Below are 26,446 nucleotides of genomic sequence, written 5' to 3'. Positions count from 1 at the left end.
CTACTCTCACAACTTGTTGTTGCTACACAGATAAAAGGGGAGAGCCATATAAATCACCATAAACTTCTTGAAAACATGTGTTTTTTCAAGCTCAATGTTCTCTAGATCTTAATAACCACAATCCTGTGTACTTCAATATTGTTCTATCAAACATAAAGTAAATCATTATTCTACACTCATCAGATTATGAGAACTTCATTCAGCAAAGCAGATTTTATTCTCTTAACGGTAATTACGACTTTGTTTTCATTTTTCAGCTATTTACTTACCTTGTAATTTTTTAAAATTTGATCTTTTAACCAAAGGTGCTAGCTATTTAAACAAAAATTTCTGCTAGAGATATGATAACAATTTAACCAGAATCTTAAAAGAGAGAACAAGAAAGATCTGTTTAATGTACTGTCTTAACATAGTTTGTGTTGTCAATGAAATAAACATGTCCTTAAAGAATTATACCAAAAAATAGATGAACATAGTTTGAAAAAGTAGCTTTTCATCAAGGGAAGATCAAGACCAAAAAAGTTAAATCCATCAAAATGAATGTAAATATTTAAAACCAACGGTCCATGCAGATGTGCAGTTATCCATCTTAATATAAAATAAGTCTTATGATTCAAATAAGAGTTAAATTCCCAAGCATTACAGAACAGTTAATTTCATTATTTTTGCCAGTGTAAATGTGACAGTACAACTAATATATTTTCCATTGTGGCTTGATTCAAGTCTTCAAACACACAAGCAAGTTATTAGTAATTCCACTACATCTTAAAACAAAGCTCAAATATCATTTAAGATCTGAATTCAACAATTCAAAATCATGTAAGGAATTTAATTGGATCTACACCACATAACAGAGCCACCCTGGGTGGGGAGAGGAAAACTTCACATTTTATCTTCATATGAGAATTCAGATACAACACATATAAACACGAACACACACACACTAATCTTCCAATGCAAGAATGTTTATTGCCTTTAAAACATTCTAATATGCTGACTGGTGAATGTTACTTCTCATTTCAAACAAAACAGTCGTCCTTTAGAGCAAAGTAACACAATTTTACTTTCCAATCATGAAAGACAGCACAGTTCGAAAGAGAAGCCAGACTACCTTCTCTTAAACATAGTGAAGCCTTCTCCAGAGTAGAAGATAGCCACAAAAGTACAATTTGTTCAGAACAGCCAAGGCTAAAATGGGTAACCAATCCTTCATGCAGTTAACAGTCCACAGCTTTATTTATTTCGGTTTCATTCAGTGTTGTGTCAGATTCAGACAAGCATGAAAAGTGATATTATACCACCATGCTAGTTTCAGGTAGACCTCTGCTACATGGATTCCACAAGCCGCTGCCAGCTGCAGCAATATATTCAAAAGAATATTATTTAAAATGTCAATGCGTGCAGTTTCAGGTGATTGGGAGGAACCCCTTGTTTAAACATACAGTGAATGCCAGTTGCTTTTAAAGCAACTTTTAAAAGCATCTATACATTTTCAGAAAATTTATATCTTCCTGAATAACAGGAATGGGTACTTGAATCAACTGTGGACAAGAGTTTTTAAAGCCTGTTTCACGTTATGTATAAACAAAGGTGGCATTCGTTTTTGGAAGGCTTGAGCCTAAATTAAGGAAAATGTGTGTGTTCACTGCAGATTGTCTTTCGTACTCTTAAATGTTATTGAAGTTCAAGGCAAATTAGACTTCAACACTAAGCCTGGCAAATCTGTACTGTAATGAAGCTGGATTTCTCAACAGGACAAGCCCCTTCTTGTCTGCTGGTTGATCTATCAACATTTGCAGGAACCCTGTCAGACTTACAAAGCCAAGACCTTCACCACAGCCCGAAGCCAATGAGAAGTCCCCTTGAGTGACAAAGCCTAAGAGAACTCTGGAGCAGTGAGATACAACATCTGGTAGAGGGTGAGGCCATAACCCCAAAACTAGGTCTTCTTGTTTAGCTGCTGTTACATTCATGGGTTTCAAGGCACTCTTTTCTGTCGCCTTCCTGGCGTTCTCTTTCTTTCTTCTTCCCTTTTGTTTCGACAGTTTGCTTTTAAACTGGTCGGTGTGCTTGGGTTCCTGAGGGCCACAAAAATGCTGGTCTCTGTCAAGCTGAAGCAAGTCGTCCTTTGCTGGGATGCAAATCATTGTGTGCAATTCAGGATTACCTTTTTTGAGAAGGGACAAGCTCACCCACACTAGGGCCCTGGGATAGTGTTGATAAATAGACATTAGGGTGTCCTCAGCCAGTTCTTTCTCATTCAGCTTGGAAGCATGGTGCTGCAGGTACCGCCTTTTGCTAGATGTAGGCTGACACCAAACTGATATTTGCCTTAATAATTTTCTGGTCCTGTTGAAAGGAAACAGTAGGCTATAATCTTTTCTAGTTCAGGAAAAAGAAGTAAAAAATTAAGAGCTTTGGAGAATAATTTGCAGTATGGGATGCGCCCAGTTCAGACTCTAGCCAGCTAGTCAGTCATGTTTTTCTAGAATAACTCATTCCATGTTTCCACCTTTTCATTTTATTATATTTTTCTCTTTCATGGACATACAAATACATGTACGCTCATGCACGGCATTTACATCAGAGTGTATTAAACTATGTAAAATCTTTTGGGAGATTGAGTGGCATATAAACTGCACTTAAAAATAATAAAATTTAAAGTGTTTTTCTATCTCTAGAAAACCTGGGTGCTCAGTAATCTATCAACACTCCTTTCTTTTGATTGGGTGATGCTAATTTGGCCATCTAAGGATGAACACTCAACATAATTATTATTACGTGAGATATTCATAAAGATCTATAACAGCAGTACTTCTGAACTTTCTAAGTTTGCATATATGTAGACTCTATTTACTTTGACTTCATGGAACAGAATTTTTTCACAATTTAAAATATTTAAAATATTTCATTATTTTTTTTATCTTGCCCTTCTTAACACACCCATTGTTAACTAAACATTTAGTTAATGTTAAAATTAATCTAATTTTCTGGGTTTACCCAACAGATCAGGGGACCAGGACCAGGAAGACTTAGGTTCAAGCCTACCCTCAGGCACAGAAGCTCACTAGAAGATTTTGGGCCAGACATTCTTATCCCAACCCACCTCATAGGATTGTTGTGGGGAAAATGGCGGAAGGGATGCTATGCACAGCATCCTGAGCTCCTGAAGGAAAGGTGAAATATAACTATTATTATTATTATTCCATAGATTAACATATGGTCTGGGTTCACACAATACGCTGGGCTAAAATGCGATTAATTTCTGATTCAACGTGAAGCGTGAATCCTTTCTGATGCTGAAATTGGGCCTTCCTCCATCAGCCTCCAACAAGCATGACCCCAGGGGGGTAGGAGGCTGCAAATGTGGGAAGGGCAGGGCTCTACGTATGTGACCTGCATGTTGATTTCTTCTGCACTATACTATATAACATATATATGAATAACAGAATAATATTACATGTTCTACGCACAAATGAAGTATATATAAGAACAAATTTCAAAGTTCTCAATTGAATTTAGTAAAATGAGTGGATGCAAGTTTAGCATGCTCACCAGGAGCAACCTTTAAAAGATCCAAGGTGTAGCAAAGGGTATGTATTTCTTGATACTGATATTCCATCCCAAAGTATTTCTCTGTGTGCATAGGGGATGACAGGGAGATGCAGCATCCCAACAATTGTACTGTACTGACAAAGTTTTACAACTAGTTCCTGTAACTCAGGCAACTGAAGAAAAGTTAGTAAGCAAAATGACTTACAAAGCTAGTAAGCAGAATAACCTGCCCCGACTAAAGTGAAAAGTTTGTATGCTGAAGACAATAAATTGCTCTAGATCTAGTTTTTATTTCAAGACAAATTCAGGTAAACTCACGTAGGGATTCACACCGCAACTTATAATTATCCAACTGTGGTTAACAAGGCATAAATTTGTTTTACATACCTGAGAATACAGAAGGTCTGATTTGAAATGACTTCATCTGTCAGGCATGCCTCTATTGCTTTTTCCTCATTTTCCATCTGCATGATTTGACAGCATGTATCTATTTGCTGATCTGCTTTGCTTGTTGGAGCATCTACCATACATGTTTTAGAGCTGGGACCACTAAGGACATGTTCTTCAGACACAAAACCTTCACTGTCCAAAGCTGATATCTGCAAGGACTTCACATGGACTTTGTTTCTAGCCTCCCAATCCTGTGTGAGCTTATCCCATGGACAGAGGAATGGAGCCAAGGTCCCATGTTTAATATAATTGGCTCTTTTTGCAGGAGGACGTCTAAGAGAAAAGAAAAAAAACACTTCCTATTTAGAAGCAGCAAAGCACATAATGCAATACAAAATTACCTATTCCTACAAAAACTTAAGATATTTTTAAAGTTGTTTTTAACTTCAGTCACATACTGAATTGCAAGATACATGCGTGCATGTGTAACAGACAGATAAAAATAAACTTTAATGTGCATGCAGATACCTGATTAAATCAGAAGCTTTATTAACACTAAATTTATTATTTATTTATCATATTTCTTCCCCACCCTTCTTGTATTATGACTCTGGGTGGTTTACAAACAGTTAAAAATCAAAGATTAAATATCATTTAAATAAATACAATATAAATATAAATAAATATAAAATACAAGATATAAAATATGAATGTCATATTTTATCGATCATCTCTCTCTCTCTTTCTCATCTGTCCCTCCCTCCCCACTCAATGAATGTTTTTCATCATATCTTAATTCAGTGATGAACAGATAGACTTCATTTTCTCAACACAGCCTATCAAGATACTGCCAAATATGCGAGGCTTCCGGTGGAAATGGCGGACTGAACAGCTGTGCCCGTGCGCTAAGCAGGCGGAGCTGACAACGCAGCAACATTTTTCAGGCTCAGGCAGGTTTTCCCAAAGCCCAGAAATGCTCTCCAGATAAAGGAGAACACCTGGAGTCATCCCATCTGTCCTCCGGATGGGTGCTTGGAGCCAGAAGATCACAAACAGCGTTCGTGTTCAACTGGTAAGAGCAGCTGGGAGGCTGGGACGTCACCATTTCCTAACCACACTGTAGCCTTAAAGGGACACTAAGACCGGCCACCCCATTTCTAAATCACCCAATTTGTTTTTTTTTTTTTAAGTAGATGTACCCCAAGAGACGCGGTGGCACTGCGGGTTAAACCGCTGAGCTGCCGATCGGAAGGTCGGCGGTTCGAAACCGCGTGGCGGGGTGAGCTCCCGTTGCTCGTCCCAGCTCCTGCTCACCTAGCAGTTCGAAAACATGCAAATGTGAGATCAATAGGTACCGCTTCGGCGGGAAGGTAACGGCGTTCTGAGTCGTCATGCTGGCCACATGACCCGGAAGCGTCTATGACAACGCCGGCTCCATGGCTTAGAAACGGAGATGAGCACCGCCCCCTAGAGTCGGATTCGACTGGACTTTACGTCAAGGGAAACCTTTACCTTTACCTTACCCCAAGAGAGGCTTTCTACAGCAAGGAGAAGCTGACTGTTTTGGTGCTTATCGTTATTTTTGGGATTACTTTTTAAAAATTCTTTTTTAAGTTTTGGATTTTGTTTTCCTTCCAAATATAAAGGAGGATTGAGAGTAAACAATATCAGCATTTTCCTACACATCAAATCAGCTGATTTAAACCTTAGGCTTTCTGTAATAGACAGAAATGTATAGAATAGTAGTGGGAAGGGATAATTAAATATGCATTATCTTTTGGGGGGGGAAGTTGTTTAGGAAGTCTATATGAATTTTATTTTTTATGTTAATATAAGGGGGAGGAGTAACTGTACTTAGTAATTTTTATCATGTGCTAAAGTGGAATGATTTATAGAAATAATGTGGTTTTGGTTTAATATAGAGAAGAGATTATGGAAATTTTTGTATATCCTTGCTGTTAAAAGTCGGAAGCCACATCTTTATGTAATTTTGAAAAAAAAAATTCTCTTGTGTTTTCACACTTTAGTTTTTTCTTCTTTTTTGTAGTTTTTTTTTTTTGTAGCTTTTATCCTTGTCTTGAAACTTAAAAAAATTTTTATTAAAAAAAAGATACTGCCAAATATGCCAGAATGAATTCACTCCTTGCTATTACAGCTCATCATTATCGCCTGTAATCCCAGCAGCTGCTGAATCTAGGTGCTCTGGAGTGCTAATGTCTGTGAACCTTGTGCCATGATCATAAAAACACAGAAGAAGGCTCTAAGGGGCTACTTACACACCCAAATAAACTTTCCAAATATAAAAGCAATTACTCCAGCATCATATGGCGCCCACAGAATTTTTATTTATTTTATTTATTTTCTATCCCGCCTTTATTACTTTTGCGAACAACTCAAGGTGGGGAACATGCCTAATACTCCTTCCTTCTCCTATTTTCCCCACAACAACCCTGTGAGGTGAGTTGGGCTGAGAGAGAGTGACTGGCCCAAGGTCACCCAGCCCGCTTTCACCGTTTCAATGTGCATTGTACATCGTAACGTTTTGCATGTCAAGTTGCTGACACGTGTTCTGTTTGGGAGGGGCTGTGAGGACTCCTTCTACTGGGTTTGTTATCTGTATTCAGTTGAATGGAATGTGTTTGTGTTATCTAGTGTGTTCAAGGTTTTCTTCCCAGGAGATCAGCAGAACTCGTTACCAGCACCTGGGGTGGGGAATTTGAAACAGTTGGGCGAGGGGAGGGATTACGTTTGCACCGAGGGTTTTTAGTTTGTATTTGGCGTGCTTTTGCTCATTCTCAGCTTTCTTTGTATTTGCATGCTATTCTTTAATAAACCAGGTATTGTTAAGCTCCTGCTTGTGAGTCTGAGTATATTAGGATAGGCAATCATTACAGACTAGAACTCACAGACTCCTGGCTTCTAGCCCATCGCCTTAAGCACTAGACCAAACTGGCTACTTTTGGAAGTCCCACATAGCTTCAAAAGTGGTGTACCATGCATTCACACACTAGGAAGAAACTGAATTGCAGTTACTTATTGCAAATGAGCACATTTTAGAGAGACTAATTTCCAAATACATATAATCAAGATACCATCCATGATATGCCTGTCTACATGTATGTTTACCCCTTTAGGGATCTTCATTTGGAAGGAAAAAAGAGGGTATAAACATCATCATCATCATCATCATCCCCTCCACTGCATACAACAGAGTAACAAAATGTTATTGCATGTCACAGGACTAGATTTGTTGATCATTAGACCTCAGTGAGATGCTTACCTTTTAAACTTCTCAAGGAGATTTTCCTCTAGTTCTTTTGCAAACTGGCTACCAGCAGGACAGTCTGGATAATCATTAGGAACGTGGGGCGTCCCCTTATACAGGGAGTGCTTCGAAGCTTCTTGTAAGCCACCTACTCTTGCACCTTGATATATCTATAAGGAAAGACAATGACACTGTCTTGGATGCCAGGAAGATAAAATGATTCTCAATAAGTTTAATATGGAGTCAACAAGATGTCTTCATTTTTGGTTTGGTTATCTAGGTTTCATGGGCAATACTTATCCCTTTATTAAAAGTGAAAAAATGTGTTATGCATAAATAAGTATATTTCTTTCTTTCACATGTTCAGTTTACTTATATTCTTGAGTACAATTATTTACATTTAAAGTACTGCATTTAAATTATTCTAGATTTATAACCGTTGCAACTTTTGAGTTACATTTTTGCACTTTTAGGTTTTCTCCATTGTCTTACACTGTAATATCTACATGCAAACATGGGAGAGATAAAGAGATACAGAAGTTCTTTTAGATTTTATAGGAAAAATCACAACTGTTATTTACTAACACATCTATAAATATGGATGCCCAGTATTCAGAGAAATAGCTTGCCATAATATAATAAATGTTTGTATGGGGGTGGGGAGTGTGTGTTTATATATATTATAAAATATATTTTAAATTCACCTACAATTTTATGAAAAAATAGAATCTGAATGTAAAGCATTTTTGAGAAGGCATCTGTGACTTGAAGTTATCATATATTTTTCAGTGGACAAAGGAGTACAAGCTGATTCAAGGGAATGAATACCCAGCATGCATGCTTGTCAGATTGTACAGGTAGTCCTTGCTGAACAACCATCAGTTTAGTGACGGTTTGGACTTATGTCAGTGCTGAAAAAAACCGAAAAGTCCTCACACTTACAACTGTTTCAGCGTCCCCGTGGTCATGTAATCATAATTTGGGTGCTTGGCAATCGGTTTGCATTTATGACTGTTGCAGCATCTTGTGGTCATGTGATTGCCATTTTTGACCTTCCCAGGTGGCTTCTGACAAGCAAAATCAATGGGGAACTGCATGATTCACTTAACAACCACATGGTTCACTTAACGCCCATGGTGATTCACTTAACCACTGCCACAGAAAAGGTTGTAAAAATACGTCAGATTTACTTAATGACCACTTTGCTTAGCAACTGAAGTTCCAGTCCCAATTGTGGTCATTAAGCAAGGACTTACCTATACTGCCTTTTGTTTCCAAAATAAAATTGGAAGAGAAGTTGTAGTCATATAAAAAACTATATGAGGACTTTCACATAAATATATGGCAAACTCCTCTTCAAGCACCAAGCATCCTGAAGTTATATAATACATAATTTATATTAATTTTTCCTTATTTCAGTTTGAAACATCACTTACAAAAGGAAGCCAGAAAGCCATGCCCCAACCTTTGGGCAGATAAATATCCCAGCCACTTCCCCATCCTAGTCGATCATCTCCAACCATTTTTCCAGGCTGTTGAACCAGAAGTATAGGAATCTTGGATTCTCGCAGGCCCAAGTCAAGATGTGATCCAGGTACCAAAAGTTTACTTCTCAGATGATTCAAATCCTGAGAGAACAAAGGAGAACAAAGTGCTCTGAAGTTTGGATCAAAAGATGCTTCAAATGTAAGAGACAGAGCTTGTTATGCCACCCTATATATGCTTGAGCCCTGAGACGGTGATTGTGGGACTATGCAACTAAAATGGCTTTCTCTCTCCTGTTTGGATACAGGGAAAATACTTCCACTCACATGAAGAATTCTCCTATGTGCCTCCTTGTATGGAGGAATTGCGTGTACTACCACTCGTATACCTGTCTTGTTCTCTTTGGTCCAAACACCCAAAGGGAAATGGGTTTGCACAGGCTGAGTTATGCAGAGCTATGTGAATATTCCTTCCCCCCGCCCCAAAACATTGTTAGTTTTATCATATATTCATTTTTGGGACTTTGTTTCTGTATACAACAGCAGCAGCAAGATTTTTGTATGCGCAAAGGTGGAAGGATACATAAATTCCCACAGTGGAAGAATGGATGGGGGAATTAATGGAACCAGCAGAGATGGCAAAACTGATAGCATTGATTAGAGAAAATAATTTGTCTAGTTTTGTTTCTACGTGGAAACCGCTTTTGGACTTTTTGCTTGTAACTGAAAAAAAATGTAGTTTTGATTTTGGGTTTTGATGATTAAGTTGTTATAGTTTATAGAAATAACGTTTATTATGAAATAATGTTTATTACTAGAATTAGAGTAAGAGGTTAGTGTATTATGTATTTATATCTGTGCTGGAGAAGGTCAGAAGTCATTCCTTTTGTATTTTTTTCTATCTGTTTCTTTGCTTTTTTTAGTTTATCTTTTTTTCTTTTAGTCTTTCTTCAGTCTTCTTCTATACTTTTGTATCTTACCTATATTTTGAAATTTCAATAAAGTTTAAAAAACCAAAAGGATTTACAGTATATGACAATTTTTGTGTCTTTCCTACCTAAAAATACACTCAGGTAGGGTTTCAGCAGCTACAGAAACACAGGTTCATAATCTATATGTCAAGTCACAAACGGTTATAAAATTTTATCCCTATTTTCTTTCCTACGTTTTAAAGCTGAATAGAAACTAACTTGATTATTAGAATGAAGACAATTTGTATAGTGGGGAAAAGAAATCAGTCCATGAGTGGGAGTCATCTATTGCTTCGGTATTCAGTTTGACCACAAACATCCCTATTTTCTTATGTTTCCAGATGGGAAAGGCAGGATCAGAGCACCAAATAAATGTTGGAAGCCTATAAAATACACTGAAAAATAGCTGAGAGTACAGCAGGGCTTAGGATGATGGCTTGGAAATAATAAGGAGGATCACCGCAGAAGCAAAGGACTGTCGGTTTCCTGCATGTTTATGCTTTTAATAGAACAGTGAGAGAGAAAGCACATTTTATGCACTGTGCAGAAAATAAACGTGGTTTGAATGAGAGCACAGCAGCTTGAAAACAAGAGAGAAGGCAATAAAAATGCTAGGAGGTTCAGCCTAAGTGTGGAGAGCGTGTAATGCTTCAGACATTGCTGGATATCAACTCCCATCAGTGCTCATGGTTTACGTTCAAGGTGTACATGGAAGAAAGAAAAAGTACACAGCAAACACATTATGCTCTGTAAGTTCTGTTGCTCCATACTGGGTCACGGTTTCTGAATCAAGTGGGACCTACAACTGTTTGCCTGCTCCAGGTTCTGTCAATGTATAGGTTATGGACACAGCAAACAGTAGGATTTTACAGCAGCAGAGGTCTGGAAGGGCTGCCCTCCAGTCAACATACAAAATACATTTTCATTTAAACTAAAGTAATAGTACATTTTTCCCATGCTTTCAAGGCCACTCTCCGTGGGTGGATTCTAGACAAAGCACAGCAAAACAGAGGAGGTGGATTTCATTCCATGCATGGATTATTGAAAAGCAGCTGTTTCATGCATGAAGCTGCTTGTACATGCTTCCTTTAAACAGAGAACACAAAGAAACTGTAATAAAACACTTTCCCCATTTTTCCTCCAAAGGACTGAGATCAATTTAACACACCATAAGATAGATGAGGCCACCCAAGGAAACCTGGGGACCAGACAAGGGTCTGAACATAGTTTTTCCCAATCTAAGTTCAGTAATCTAACCATGACAGCAACCCCGCTGGACAGAAGTGCATATGACCTAGGAAAAGAATTAAAAGCTTATGAATTTCTTTGTGTAAACAGAGAGATTTGGGAGTGGGGCTTGTTAATTAAGTGAAAGCTACCTGTTCTGACATTTTACTGTCTGTGACGCTCTTACGGACATGGCAGTCCCAAAGAAAGCTCTGAGCACATTCTTCAGACACACCTTCTAACATCAGTTGTTTAACTTTATCTTCTAAAAGAAAAGAAAAAAGGAGAATCTTGTCATCGTGGAAAGACTACCATTATCCTGTACAAGTAGAAAAGTATGCAAATTAATTGGTGGAAGAAATAATTCTGCTATTTGTAGCTCTAATAGATTCCTCATTAATTTAACAAAAAGTTTATATGAATCTGTAGAACTGACTTCTTAATTATAGTGCATTCTGAAGTCAGAATACATTCTACATAAAACTCTTAATGGCAGCTGTAAAGATGGGAAACCATGACTTCGATTTTAGCTTCATTCAGTAGAATAGTGCCTCTTTGGCCTTCAGCATGTAAGACATGAAGCCTGTGTGCATTCTTTCCTAATTATATAGTCAAATGTGTTGGTGAACATCCTGTTAAGAGAATTTTTAAACACTTCAACTGTCATTTACAGATACTTAGAAACTGTGTGCAAAAACCAATCTTGCACACATTCTTTACATTAGAACAGTGGTTCTTAAGGTGTTTGACCCAATTAGCCCTTTTCCCAGTCTCGAATAATGTTATTATACCACCACCACCAAAAAAACGTCTTGTTTTACACAAGCATCTCAGCAGCAGGAGTTCCAAACTGGATCCTCAACTCACAAACATGCAATTACAAAGGTTCCATTACTCCCAGGATATGCCCAAATTACTCCCCAGGGATAATTCCCCCCGGTTTAAGAACCACTGCATTAAAGAAATGTGTGCATTTAAGACCTTCTTTTTCTATCCTTTGTTCTTCTGCCATAAACCACAGATTGAACAGTTGCGTGCAAGTCTATACTGGTTATTGATTCTCCCAAAACAAAATATGTTGTTTAATTTTTAAATGCAGTCAGACTGAATCACTCAAGACTTGCAAAAACTGATGTGTCCATGTTGTCTCATACCCAGTTAAGATACAGACATTCTGACATTAAACATGCAACAGTCCCTAATGCATTTAGAGACTAGGTAACTAGACTAGGTGTAGGTTCTAGACCAATCCCTGGTTAAATATCAGACTATAGACAAATGGATGGAACACACTTTATTGGGCAACACTGAAAGTTAGAAAGTAAGGTTTCATAATGCAGACTGCTTCTGGCCAATGCTGCTGGAAGCAACAGAGATATGCTTGCTCTAGAAAAACCAAGTGTCGATCCTTGGCTTTTCCAGTTGAAGGATCCCAGATGAGAGAGCTAAGAAGACTTCTGCCCAAGAAGATGGAGAGTGGGTGAAATGCTAGATGGCTGGAGGAGGACAAATGTCTATCTTAAAAAAGGAGGAAAACGTCTGAAGAAACAGATCAATCAATCTGACAGTACGCCAGGAGATTCTAAGATAATAAAGGAATCAATCAGTAATCACTTAACACAGTGATTAATAAAAATCTGCATGAATTATCAAAACGAGTCTTGTTGCATTTATTTCATTTTTGACTAGGCAACTTCTTTAGTAGATTGCGGGGATGCTGCAATACCTTAATTTCAGTAAGCCATTTGACAAAATACTGCACAAAAGTAGGATGAGCAAACTGGTTAAATGTGGGCTAGGGTGCATGGCAATTAAATAGATACACAGAAGACTCAAAAATCATGCTCAAGAAGAGCTCAGTGCAATAAGGCTCTGAGTCAGGTTCATGTACTTTTATTAACCATTAGGAGAGGGAGGTGGGCAGAACGCTTACCAGATTTACAGGTGGCACAAAATTAAGTGGGATTACTAGTACTCTAGATGGCACAAATAAAATTTAAAATAATCTTGCAGGTTGGAGAAACAGACTGAGAATAATGAATAACAGAGACAAATGCCAAGGCTTTTACTTAGGAAAGAGAAATCCAATCCACAAGCCCAGGACTGGGGATATTTAGCTCGATAATGTTACTTGTGAAAAAGAATTTGGAATAGTAGTTAATGAACAACACAGTAAGTTGCAAAAAAAGCAACTGCAATTTTAGGCTGCAGTAACCAAAGTACAATTTCCAATTCTTGAAAGTAAGATTCCCAATTTATTCGGCACTGGTCAAAACCCACCTCAAGTATTATGTCCAGTTCTGGGCACCACATTTTAAGAATTATTCAGACAAACTGGAACAGATTCAGAGAATGGTAATTCATTAGATCTGGAGACTAGAAACTAAGTGCTCTAAAGAAAAGATTGAAGGAACAGGGAATGAGAAAACTGAAGAGGGCTCTGCTAGCATTTTTTAGACACCTGAAATGGTGTAATGCAGATGCCAAGACCTGTTGACTATCATTTTACAAGGAAGGACATGGAATAACAGTTTAAGATATAACCAAGGTGAGTAATACATCGCCTGTTGCAGCCTTGCTGAGTTCTGAAATGACACAGCTGCTGTGTGGCAGCAAAAGGTGCCTTTTTCCTGAAGAATAAATGGGAGGAACACTCTGGCAGGCAAGCCACTCCACGTTCTATCCTTAAACTCCCCTCCACCCAGACCCAAAATGCACCATTTGAATTTGACTGTTTTGATAGCCTGATTTGGGAGAGGTTTTTTTAAGGGTAGAAATGGGAGGATTTTTTTAAAGAGTAGAAATGGTAGCAGTTTGCCTTCCACTCCCCTTCTCATACTGAAAAACCCTAAAAACAGGTGAAAATCAATCCCCCAGAGATCCCAGGCCCTCTAGCTGGTTGGGGGAACAAGTTGCAGCTTCCAATTCTAAAAAGTTGTGCACCCTGAGCTGTAAGAAAGCAGATTCCAGTAGAATGTTAGAGAAAAACTTCCAAACCATTATAGCAAGAGCAGTTTGACAATGTAAGCCAGTGTTTCTCAAACTTGGCAACTTTTAAGACATGTGCACTTCAACTCCCAGAATTCCCCAGCCAGCATGCTGGTGTAAGCCATTGCTGGAAAGGTAGGGGCATCCTCTTCACCGCATACATTCAAACGCAGCCTAGAGAGCCATGTAATTGGGATGCTCAGGTGTTCCTGCACTGAGCAGAGGGCTGGACATGATGGCCTTAATGGTTCCTTCAATCTTTATGATTCCACTGCAGGTTTCACTGTATTATTGGGTTTGATTATCAGGTATCTGTATCAGCTAATGTAGAGATACCTCTAGGGAGACAGATGGCAAAATGCAGAAGGGTAAACAGATGGTTAAATTTGCACTGCTAAAAAACCATAAGCTACCGCATGCAAAGAAATGATTAAAAGTGAAATCATGATCTTAAGGATCCAATTCCAAGCTATAACTTGCAATTATCAGCCTATGATTATTACTCCAATTATAAAAAAAAAGTTTCTACTGTGACACAAGCACTGTCTGCCAAGAACTCTTAAAACTTCTCTTAAAATATCTATTTCTGGAATAATTTAAACAGATAGAAACAAAGAGCTATTTTCTTGGGTGGCAGCACCTGTTGGCCTCGCCAGGATTCGAACCTGGATCATCTGTATCATTTAACAGAGGCTTCCATTGAGCACAAGACCAGTTTGGTGCCAAGTCCCTTCCTTACCATTTTATTCCCTACGTAATACTCATTGGTATGGACACATCTACTTGAATTCTGAGTCTTAAGGCGTCCCATGGCAGTTTTAAAAACACATAAACTTAACCTGATACGATGTAGGCTATGTATTGTTCTTTATTTTTTATTTATTGTTATTTCTTTATTGTTTGTTTATTGTTCACGCTGGTTGGATGTAATCAAAGCAGACATAGGCCAAAATATAAAGCAACTGAAAGAAGCTGTACAAGATCGGAAATCATGGAGAGAGCTGGCTTATGGAATCGCCAAGGGTCGGATACAACTGAATGGATAATTCAATTTGATTTATTGTTCTGCAGTTACATTATAGACATGATACTTTACCTTGGTATTTTGCTGGATTTGGCATGGCTTTTGATCTCTTTTTTGGTAAATTCACTCGAGGATCCCCAACAGTCAAACCCAGTACAGTACCTGATGGAATGTCTGATGAACACAAACCTTAAAATACACGAAACAGGTGCATCTTTGAAAATAAAGTTTTGTCAAGTATTAGGTTACACAGATTGTACCTAACAAAAGTTGGGGAAAAACTACACAGCACTCTCTTTGCTGTGAAATCAAGGAGGACTTTTTCCAAAATTAAACCCAGAACAGTGAGGCCAACTGGCTACTTATTGTATGGTTCATTGTTTCAAAAGAGAAATATATACACAAAATGGGAGAAACAATACTTTTCCAGGTATAAGGTATAAGTCAGGTTTCCTCAGCCTGGTATTCTGTAGATGTACAAGTTGTAACCCAGATCAATCTAGAAGGCATTTTTTTGCTTTGGGGTATGAGATGCTCTCTTGATCTTGTCTATAAGGGGAATGTTGTCTGGGATTGATTGTAAGGGTACCTCAGATGTTGTGTTTTATATATATCTTTCTTTAATCCAACTATTGTATCAGGTATATATGTTGCTATGACGCTCAGACATTGATTACCACTGCAGCAGCATACAAACACAATAAATAAATAAATAAACAATCAAAGAGGGGGTGCTGCGGAATGCAATTTTCTTAGTCAGCATTCTAAGCAGGCAGCTGTGCCTTTTTTTTCAAGATACCCTACTCTCTACACCTCTCCCTCCTCACCTCCCAGTGTTTTATATTTCCCCGTTTGTATTCTGGCAGTGCCAGTTTAGTCACATATATATCAGCAAGCAGATAATGAGTTTGCTATTAGTACAGGATACTACTGATGGAAAAAAAAAAAAGAACACTGAAGACCACGTTGATTGTTAGGAAAGGCTGTGGGAATTGTTCAAGCTAGCCAGTGAATTATTTTTGCACTTCCCCATTAAGTGGCCGTGTCCCTCACAGACAAAAAAGGGTCAGGTTCCCTTGACTTGCACTGCAGTACCATCACCGATCCCTTAAAACCAATTCCAAGCAATCTAAGCTCCTAGTAATACTAGGACTCCACTAATGGCTTCTCCTAGAGAAAGCAAGCATAGGAGCACAACTAGCCTTTACCTTGCAACGTTTCAAAGGTGGTCTCTTGACGATGGTGGAGAGATACCCAGTCAGGATTTCTGCAATTTTCTACCCACCAACTGTTGACTTCAGGATCTGTAGGATCCAGGTCCTAGGAAGTCAGTGATCAGAGGGATGAGAAGGAAAATATAGTCAGCTGAAAAAGTTAGTTCCTCCCTCTGATACAGAGAGCTAGGGAGCATATGAGAATATGAGCAAGAATACTGGTCTGGCCATATGGCATTACCAAGTCCACGGGCCTCCATGCTCTTGATAAGGAAAGCAGTGAATGTCCTAACAGTCAGGAATCACGCTGAGACGAGGAGTAGGTCTCTAGTGTTTATTAATGCTACATTAGACAGAATCCTAACAAACTGAAGAAGCGTGGGAAAAACCCAGACAGATAAACCCCAAAGGTTAAGGCGGGTCTGATCTGTGTCTCTTTGAACGGCTGCTTAATTCCTCAGTACTACGCATGCGTTTTCCCCCCTGGATAGAGGCCCCTTCCAGCTCGCCACCAGTACTCGTGACAGTAAATATGTACTTGCTGAGTTTTCAAAAAGTATGTCATTTTGAAAAAAAAAGTCCTTTGAATCTTAAACTCTGGGAACCATGAGACTACGTTGCTTTTCATTATCTACATTGACTGACAATAGCCCTTTAAGGTTGCCAACAGAAATATGTGGCAGTCCCACCTTGGGAAATGCCAGGAACTCAACCTGGATCTTGTGAAGATGAAGCATGCGTTCTAAGTTAGGTTTTAAATAGAAACTCTAGAGCAGTGTTTCTCAACCATGGCAGCTTGAAGATGTGTGGCTTTCAACTCCCAGAATTCCCCAGCCTGGCTGAGGAATTTGGGGAGCTGAACTCATCTTCAAGCTGCCGAGGTTGAAAAGAGTGCTCTAGAGTATGGTTCAACATGTTATGAAGTATTATCCTGTATTCTTTCAAAAGCCAGAAGTATGACAGATAACCCAAAATAAGCCAGAGTTCCAATTGAAGCGAATATTTGTATCTCAGGGTTGAACTGTGGAGTCCTTGGTGCTCTCTGAGCCTTGTTGTTTTCTTGCAGACGTTTCATTGCCAGACTAGGCAACATCTTCAGTGCAAAGAGGGAGTGGGCCTTGCTCTCAGTTTATATACCGTGGCTTGCCCTGCTTGCAAGTTCCTTTAAACACCAGATGAACCATCAAACAGCACAATACACCCTAATCAAGGAACTATTAACTCAGGCCATCAACCAAGCAGCAAACAACAGCCCAATCAAGGAACTCCCAAGGAGAGAACAACACCCCTACTAATACAAGCAGGGCAAGCCACGGTATATAAACTGAGAGCAAGGCCCACTCCCTCTTCGCACTGAAGATGTTGCCTAGTCTGGCAATGAAACGTCTGCAAGAAAACAACAAGGCTCAGAGAGCACCGAGGACTCCAAAGCTAGAGTTCCTTAGACAATTTGTAAAAGCACTTGCTTCTGTAATACAAACACTTATAATTAGGGATATGCAATACTGAATTTTAATATTTGACTATCAGAACTGAATATTATCTTGAGCATAAAAGAAAAACAAAATACTCCAATTATTGATTTACTTACTGTATGGACAAGTGCAACTTTGAGTGCCTTTGTAAGGACGCAATGTGATAGGGGACCTATCAAACGATATCGGAGAACCTCCATTGTCAAGTCACTGAAAGAGGTAAGAAATCTATGTAGCTATTAAAGCAGTTTAAATAGCTTAAATTAGCAAACTGTTAAGAAAATGTAGTCAAGGTCTGTATCTACCTTATGGTAATTCCAGTAGATTGTGATGACCAGCAATACGGCTGGTGTGGATCTCTGGTTCCATTGCCAATAGTCTTTTTCACTGGGACAACTGTTTCTCCTGTTTTATCTTTCGTTTTCCGTTTGTGGCCAACACGTTCAGGAATGTTAATTTTTTCTTCCTCTTGTGAAAATGTTACCTCAAGTTCAGGTTTACAGGTTTCCACAGGCTCAGAACACTGGAAGACTGATTTTAATTCAGCAAGTATGTCCTACAGAGGAGCAGGGGAAAGGGACTTATAAATCTGAGAATCATCTTTCATACAATTCTGCCAGGATAACAGTACTATCTTTTGAATGATTGTAAGTGAAGACCTACATATGGACTTCATTCTCAGAATTCTTATTTAGCCTACTGACCCCGCTTCCAAACTAAACCATGTTTCCAAAAGACTTTAGTTGCTAACTGACAATAAAACAACTTTGTCTAAAACCTCTTTTAAAAACCTGCAGCAGCACTAGACAAGAAGAGAGAGTAGCTTTGCATTTGTTTTTCTGCCTGATTATTTCAGAAGAGTCCATGAGTATGATTTTTTTGCAGCGGATGCCATGTTTTCTGGTCTTACTCTTCATATTAACCCCAAAGGGAAGAACAGATGTGCTGATATGGCACTATCTGCTACTCCAGGATCTGTAATGGTATGTGAGAAAGACCTTGAGAGATGGGGAAGAGATGCTGCCTAAGGAACGGTCAGATAAGAGAAGGCATAGCCTACAGCTGCATAATGGGAGGAGAAAGCGGCTTAGAAGGGACCCTCCCTAACTTCTCAGACTGTAAAGAAGACAGCAGGAGATTCGTACTTTCAGACTCACAAGATTCTGTTAATGAGCCTTACAATAAAGTAGAACTTGCTCATCTGGTCATGTTTCCTGTCTGGTCTACCTGGGAAGGCTGACAGGATCATACATGGATAACATGACTCAATCTTGTGCCTCAGGCTCAAAGCACACACAGCTCTTTCAGTCCTTACCACTTCTTTATCAGGGGATCTAGTAACTGCAGAATTAATCAGTCCCTTTAAGACATGGAATCACAGGGGCCACCCAAAACAGAAAAATTTCATAAGATCTCTTTTCGTATTGCTGAGACAACAACCTCCTTTTGAGTGACCTCCAAGAAGCATCTGTCATCACCAGTATTAAGCCTTGTTTAGCTATTTGTAATCTTGTATACCCAAATGTCCTCCAAGAATTACCTGACTTTTGATAGGATTCCTTTAGGTTCCTCCAAGCTAACCCAGGATGGGCAGTCAAATGTATCAGCCAATAGGTGAAATGTAAGACATCTGCCTACCCTCTTGGGGAGCTTTTACCAACCAGAACAGATACTACTGGGCTGGATCATCAATACCCTGACCTGGTATAAGGCAACTTCCAGTGAAACTATCCAAATGACAGAGCAGAAAGTAAAAGTGTTCCCTTCACAATACATGCACATAACATTCTATGCACTGGTTGCTAACAGATCTTTTGAGGAAAAAAAACAAATCAATCGGTCTTCTACTGCAGAGGGAGGGTTAATAGCAAATTAATTAAATGAACCAGCCTGAAGCATTACATGTTTATCTTTCACTCAAGAAAAACATGGTGAGTTTTGTACCTGCTTAAAAGCTGGGTGTGTCCATATCCACAGCTGCCTGCTTTCAGAAGTGTCACCAGACCCACATCTGGGTTTCCAAAGAAAAGTAACTGGTCCAAGTGTATCCTGAGGATACCGATCCTTTTGGTATAACACAAGAGAACCCTGACGCTTTCCAGATAGACAAGGAATAGCTGCAAATGTTGGCCCTGAGGAAGGGGACATCAAATAGGCACACTTCAAAATAATATTCCAAGTATTCCAACCTGTGCCTATCTAGATCCGAACAATTATCCCAAAATATCCCTTGAAAGTTCCAATGCAGAGTAAAGGTGGGCCAGAGAACAGAAGTACAATGTGCCAGACTGTTTTTTACTCGTCCACCCATCACAAATCATTTTTCGATAGGCTCCACTTCTGTTCAAGTTATTTTTGGGAGTCATGGGAATACAGTGCTTAAGAGGTTTTTCCTCTTTTTCCCCTAAGCTATACTTGTAGATAGTCATTTTCTTAGCCAGCTAGTACTGACAATGTGGAAAAAGGATAAATACCAGAATGCAAAGGGCTGTAGAAAATATGCTGAGCTCTTGCTTATGAACAATACTCAGACAAATTACACTGCTAAACTACTGAAGGTACCCTTTATGATAGACTCCTTTGGTTTTTAATAGTTTGAGGAAACATTACCTGCAGCTACGTTGCACATTCGAGCAAGTGCTGTTAAAAGCATCTCCTCTTTTCCAATCAACTCCAGACAACAGTAGTATGATAAATCCTGGTATAAAAGAAAAGCTATTGAATCTCAGCCTGTAAAAAAATCAGTTTGGCTTACTAGAGTGGTATGAGGAAACTAGACAGTTTATTGTACATTTCTCTTCCAATTTAATTTAGGGCTTTCAAAGTAAAGAAAAACAAAACAAAACAACCATAAGAAAAACAGTGATACTGTATATAAATATCCCAAAGAAAAAACAGCTGCCAATTCCCAGTAACTTTCCAAAAATGGAGTTGCTTTAACTGGCTACAGAAACATAGTGGAAGGGAATTAATTCCATTCTTAGGTGAGGCATTCCAAGAAAACTCTTCCAGTCTCCTACTGCAAGCACTCAAGTCTACTGCCTTTAATAATCTGAAGAAAAAACATGTAACTTAATGTCCTTAGCAGGAAACTAGACTGATGGAATACAGATGAGATGATTACATTTGAAGAATTGTTGCAAATATTTTAAAAAATGTAGATGGAAAGATCAGTCAACCTGTATTCTATCTGTTAATAAGAAACAACATCAAGCTATTTTATAAGTTGTAAAAGGCCAAATGTTAAATTGAGTTGCTTGGCTCTATAAGAACAAAACATTTCTCTTTTTCATATTGAGAAGAACTCAATAGCCAACATGATTGCAGACATGAAAACACCAGTTTCTCAGATATAGACCAGCCGGAATTTCTCAGATATAGACCAGCCGGTTCAGTCTTTTCTTGCCCAACAGGTGCATCTGAATATGGTAAAGAAAGAACCCATGGAATGTAATTTTCTATTAAGGGCTAACAAAGAATTCATAGTACCTGAAGGAGGCAATGTTGTGTCATAGCTCGGTAGCAGGCCCTATAGCTCTTCATTGTGGACTTGTCCCCTAAGCAGTACCCCCATTTCTTCACCATGTGAAACCGCTTGGCATGCCAGATGTGTGTTTCCAGCCAAATGTTCTTCTTCTGCCTGCGATTGAACTCTGACACCAAGTTTATATGACGTCGCCTGGCTTTACGGCACTTGCTTTTTGGGAGTGCTTTTTTCTGATGTACAGGTTTCTCTGCCTATGTTGTTAAAGCAAGGGATACTGTCATTCACTGCACTGTTTCTCAGATGGAAACTAATTCAGATAGCCTGTGAAGTGTGATCAGGGAGGGAAGGGGAAGAAGGCACAGCGACTCAAAGATCCAAAAGGATTATCTTGAAAAAACAATTAACACTCAAGAATCACCAGCAAAAAATAAGGGGGGATAGGGGGGATTATCTGAATATCCACAGAAGCCTGCCATAACACTTTTTGTGATTAAGTACCTGTGGTTAAGAATACTATACATTTTATTAAAAAAGGGAATTCTATATTTTCTTCTAGATACAAACTTTGTAAATCTGGGTAACTCTAAATATACAGAAATCAACTTCTAGAATTCTAAAAATGGCCATGTTGGCTGGAGAATGTTAGAAGTTGAAGTCCCATATATTGGAGGACATCTAGATTCAGGGAAGTATTATGGAAGAAGTTAAAGAGGATAAATAAGAAAAAACTCACTTCCATTCTGGCAAGTTCACGGAGACGTCGTGGTAAACGTTTAATATTGTGACTCATAGCTCGCCTCCTCATATGTCTAGGCAAGGACTGAAACACTAAAGTATTGGAAGACTTCTGTGTGACAGCCTTCAACATAGCCTTAATTTCAGCAGCTCGAGCTTGCACAAACGGAGACACTAGAAAAGGAGATCTTGTTTAAAAAATACAGTTCGACAAAGACACTAAGAGACGGTGTTCTCTATTCTGAAGGAGTATCATTTGAAGAAAATCATTCTCATCATTTTACAGAGTTCCATACAACTGAACATAGGAAAGCCACTTGCATAGGGACGAAGACATTGGAAATACAGCTGGCAGACCTATTTTTTTCATGAATAATCTTAACAGTAATTCTATCAGAATTTTAAATTATGTTGACATAAAAATACATAACCATTATATGATTGTCTCACTTGCCTATTCCCCTACTTCCTTCTACTTCAATAAGAAAGCTATAAGGTGTTCCCAAATGTTTGTTTTTAATTACCTACAGTTTAGCAACATTAGTTTAAGCAGCTGTTAAATCAATGCCTACTATGTTTTGCTACAACAATTGCTATTTGCATAATCCAAGATTTAACTGTGGTTTACTGCAGAATCTAGACTACAGCAAACTGCTTTGCTTGGTCAAAACTGGAAATGAAAGCTTCCAATCTTTTCCTTGTGGCAAGATATGTGAGCTCAAGGCTCACTCTGGATAATTTTACAGTTCAACACAAAGGAAGGCCTACTGAAAAAGTACAGCAAGGGACTGGAGACAAAATGTATAGAAAAGTCTAAGATCAGTTCAAACCAGATTAAAAGTGGCTGTTCTCGCCTACTTTACAACATTTAAACGTAGCATTTCACAAATGGCCGGCTATTCTTGGATACTCACCTGTTATGTATTTAGGCATTTCATGGGAAGCTTTTTGATAGAAGCCCTGTTGTGAGGTTTCAAAATGGAAATCTGTTGATAAGCCAAGGAAGTTTTATATTATAAAATAATATAATGATTGAAATGTAAGCAGAGTGCATACTAATATAATAAATCATTTTGCAGCAAATATCTATTTGACAAATTAGGTATATAAAAATTAAATCCTGTCATTCTCTAAAAAACAGTTTGAGATGATTTATACTTCAGTGTGTTGCTACACTACAGAACATATCTGTATGGTAGTACCCTTTACAAATAGTCATGTTTTCCAGCACTGATCAAGCAGATTCTGTTAACAGTATTCTACCAAGAATAACTATTAGGCCCAGCTATGGTACAGTAACTATTAGAGTCAGTTTGGTGTAGCGGATAAGGCACCAGGCTAGAAACCGGGAGACCGGGAATTCCAGTCCTGTCTTAGGCATGAAGCCAGCTGGGTGCCCTTGGGCCAGTCATTTTCTCTCAGTCCTAGGAAGGAGGCAATGGCAAATCACTTCCGAAAAACCTTGCCAAGGAAACTGCAGGGACTTGTTCAGACAGTCACCAGGAGTCAAAAACTGATTTGAAATCACCTCCTCCCAAAAATGGGCACCTAGCTGACCTTGACTGAACTAAAACGCTAAGCAGGGTTGGGCTGGATAAGTGCTTGGATGGGAGACCACTAAAGCATTCTAAGGCTGTAGACTAGACTGGGAACTGAAAAAAATATCCTGGAAGAAGACAGCGGCAAACCACCAGAAATCAACAGACCACGAGTTCTAGTCCTCCCTTGGCCCAGAAGCTGGCTGGGTGACTTTGAGCCAGTCATTCTCTCTCAGCCCAGCCCAACTCATAGGGTTATTGTTGTGGGAAAACAGGAAGTAGGAGCATTATGCATGCTACCTTGAATTGTACAAAATAAAGGTGGAATATAAATCAAATCAAATGAATCTATCAATAAAACTGCCAGGAAACCTGCATACACTTGGGAAAATCAATGTTTGTTCTTACAGTTTTAAAAATAACTTGAAAATGGAAAGAATACTAAGTGGCGATGCCTTGGTCTTCATGTTCTTCTACAAGGATTCCAGGGCTCTAAGATAGACTATGAAGTTGAAAAACATGTTGCAAGAAAGCAATGGCAAGCAACTTCTATACTGTTGTCAAAAAGCAGCCACGTAGTCAAGATGTGTTTGAAGCGAAGAATTAAGTTTAATTCTTTGATGACTTTAGATGCTTTGGGCTAAACTCTCATCACCCTCATCTACAACTGTCAGGAATAATGAGAGCTAAAGTCTAAAAAAAAAAAAAAAGGGTTAGGAAAGGCTGTTCTAAAAATCCTGGAGCTTTATTTCATTAATTAATCAAAATGAATGTTTCCATGCTAGTAGATTACAGGGACTCTTTAAACATCAGCTTAACTCCTGGTGAGTTCATGGACAACACATCCATGCCATTTTCTTGGCAGAGCTTTGCAAATCGTTTGCTTTTGTACTGTCTTTCAACTTCCCAGTCTAGCCTATAGCTGTAATAATATTAGGATTCCCTAATAATATTCCATCTCGATCAAATAGTTAAGAGCAGAGACATCACGCTGACAACAAAGGCCCGCATAGTTAAAGCAATGGTGTTCCCTGTAGTAACATATGGCTGCGAGAGCTGGACCATAAGGAAGGCTGAGAGAAGGAAGATCGATGCTTTTGAACTGTGGTGTTGGAGGAAAATTCTGAGAGTGCCTTGGACTGCAAGAAGGTCAAACCAGTCCATCCTCCAGGAAATCAAGCCAGACTGCTCACTTGAGGGAATGATATTAAAGGCCAAACTGAAATACTTTGGCCACATCATGAGAAGACAGGACACCCTGGAGAAGATGCTGATGCTAGGGAGAGTGGAGGGCAAAAGGAAGAGGGGCCGACCAGGGGCAAGGTGGATGGATGATATTCTAGAGGTGATGGACCCGTCCCTGGGGGAGCTGGGGGTGTTGACGACCAACAGGAAGCTCTGGCGTGGGCTGGTCCATGAAGTCACGAAGAGTCGGAAGCGACTAAACGAATAAACAACAACAACAACAACAATATTCCCTAATGACCACTAGCAGAAGTCCTGACAAATGTCTTGGATTTATTTTAAGAAGTCCAACATTGTTCAAAGATTTAGCTAGTAAACCTAACAGATACCTTGTCTCCTCCGCTGAGGAGTTCTGTCACATCCATTCCAAAAATATGCTTCATTGTGACTCGGCCCACCATCAAAGGGATAGGTCACACTAGCAGGTTGATTTTTCATTTTCTTGCCCCTTCTTTTCTCTTTTGCTTTTGACATTTCTGTGGTAGAAAAAACTGCGTAATAAAAACACAATGGAAGCCATAACACCCATGCAGTGGTTTAAAGTTGTTCCTTACATACATTTTTTCAACAGATTCTTTACTGAAACAGCTGCTTAAAAAAAATACTGCAGAATTAAGATAAACAGTAACAACCCACCCCAAAACTGAATGGCACCATGACATTAATGCACAAACTTAAAAAGTAAGTAAAATTCATAAGCACATATAATGCATAAAGTGCATACACTGCTTCCTTTTCAAACCTCTGGAAGCATTTCAAAACAGTTATACAAAAATATAAAATTAAAAAAAATGAGCTGTAGTGAATGATCCCTCTTGCATATATGTGCACCACCCTCAAGCCGCAGGGAAAATGTCAGCATTTGTCTTAGTAATGCTGCACAAATGCTGTAAAAAGCTGCTGCCAGACCTTTGCTGCTTTAGCATAAAAACAATAATGCTAACAAATTAGAAACAACAGGAAGGATTTTGCCTAATTACCAGAACTGATGCTGAAAAATGGGGAGCATAGCATCCTTTCACTCACATTTAAATTTCTGCAGCATCATGGTGTCCACAACAGAACACCAGCAGGAGTCTAATGAAGGTGTTTTCTATCACCCAAGAGTCAGCAACCCGGAAGAACATGTAGTTTCCCCAATGAAAATTATGGACAGGCTACATCACACGCTGGAAGCTGAGCATCAGTTCATGAACACAGGCAAGCACTGAAAACCACTACTGCGCCCACTTCTCCCATCTTCACTCGCACCAGGACACTCCAACAGGGCAATTCAGGGGAATGCGCAATGCGCCTCCCCAGCCACAGTGCTTTTCGGTGGGGGACATTCAGCTTCGGATAAGCAACCAACCCTCCTCCATCCCTCGTGGCCCAACCCTGCAGAGCCAACCTTCCCTTTATCTCTGCTCTCCCCTCTCCTTCCCCGCGGCCTCGGACTATCCCTTCCCCGCGGCCGCTGGGCGCCCCTACCTTTTTGCCAATCCAGGTGCCCGAGGCTCGCCCGCCCGCCGCGTCCTCCTCGCACGAGGCTTCCAGCCAGGCCGGAAGAAGGCGGGGCACTTCCCTCGCGGGATCCGCTTCTCTCCTTCCACCAATCGCGCGGTACCGCTTCCCCCGAAAGAGTTCCTTTCGTGACCCGCTTCTGTGCCCTCTACTGCATTGAACACCACATCCCCCAGAATCCTTCGCAGCATCTACGGTGGGCTGAGAAGGACCTAAAAATGGCCCTTGGGAAAAACCGCGCGCGCTTTTTGGATCTCTCGGCCGAGAAGGCGGCGGCGCGTTCAAGCTGCTGGGCGAAAGGCGGGGAAGGCGGTGCCGAGGGAGCCGGGGCGGGGCTGCCTTCTG

The 26,446-nt window shown here is 39.5% G+C and overlaps 1 protein-coding gene across 1 annotated transcript; it reads right to left on the bottom strand.

Annotated features, from left to right (window-relative positions):
• Positions 1-949: 949 nt before the first annotated feature.
• On the bottom strand, positions 950-25,074 carry POP1 (POP1 homolog, ribonuclease P/MRP subunit). Its single transcript, XM_063299537.1, has 15 exons — positions 24,928-25,074; positions 22,730-22,801; positions 21,814-21,989; positions 21,083-21,331; positions 20,204-20,291; positions 19,538-19,725; positions 17,899-18,149; positions 17,710-17,803; positions 16,113-16,224; positions 14,977-15,093; positions 11,045-11,157; positions 8,647-8,838; positions 7,226-7,380; positions 3,943-4,278; positions 950-2,349 (listed from the first exon to the last, which is right to left on the bottom strand). Exons 1-15 carry the CDS (start codon positions 25,070-25,072, stop codon positions 1,695-1,697), a joined length of 2,943 nt encoding a protein of 980 aa, XP_063155607.1. The 5' UTR covers positions 25,073-25,074; the 3' UTR covers positions 950-1,694.
• Positions 25,075-26,446: the final 1,372 nt, after the last annotated feature.

The sequence above is a fragment of the Candoia aspera genome, chromosome 3, assembly GCF_035149785.1.
Source record: "Candoia aspera isolate rCanAsp1 chromosome 3, rCanAsp1.hap2, whole genome shotgun sequence".
Taxonomy (NCBI): Eukaryota; Metazoa; Chordata; class Lepidosauria; order Squamata; family Boidae; genus Candoia; species Candoia aspera.
Note: the sequence above shows the minus strand (reverse complement) of the source record. Positions and strands in the feature narration are given on the sequence as shown.

Excerpts from the sequence above, each read along its gene's own strand:
- POP1 (XM_063299537.1), bottom strand. The coding sequence starts at position 25,072 with ATGTCAAAAGCAAAAGAGAAAAGAAGGGGCAAGAAAATGAAAAATCAA. Across the intron at positions 19,726-20,203 it reads AATGTGCAACGTAGCTGCAG|GGCCAACATTTGCAGCTATT; the intron begins GTAATGTTTCCT and ends CCCCTTCCTCAG. Across the intron at positions 16,225-17,709 it reads AAGTTGCACTTGTCCATACA|GACCTGGATCCTACAGATCC; the intron begins GTAAGTAAATCA and ends CTGACTTCCTAG.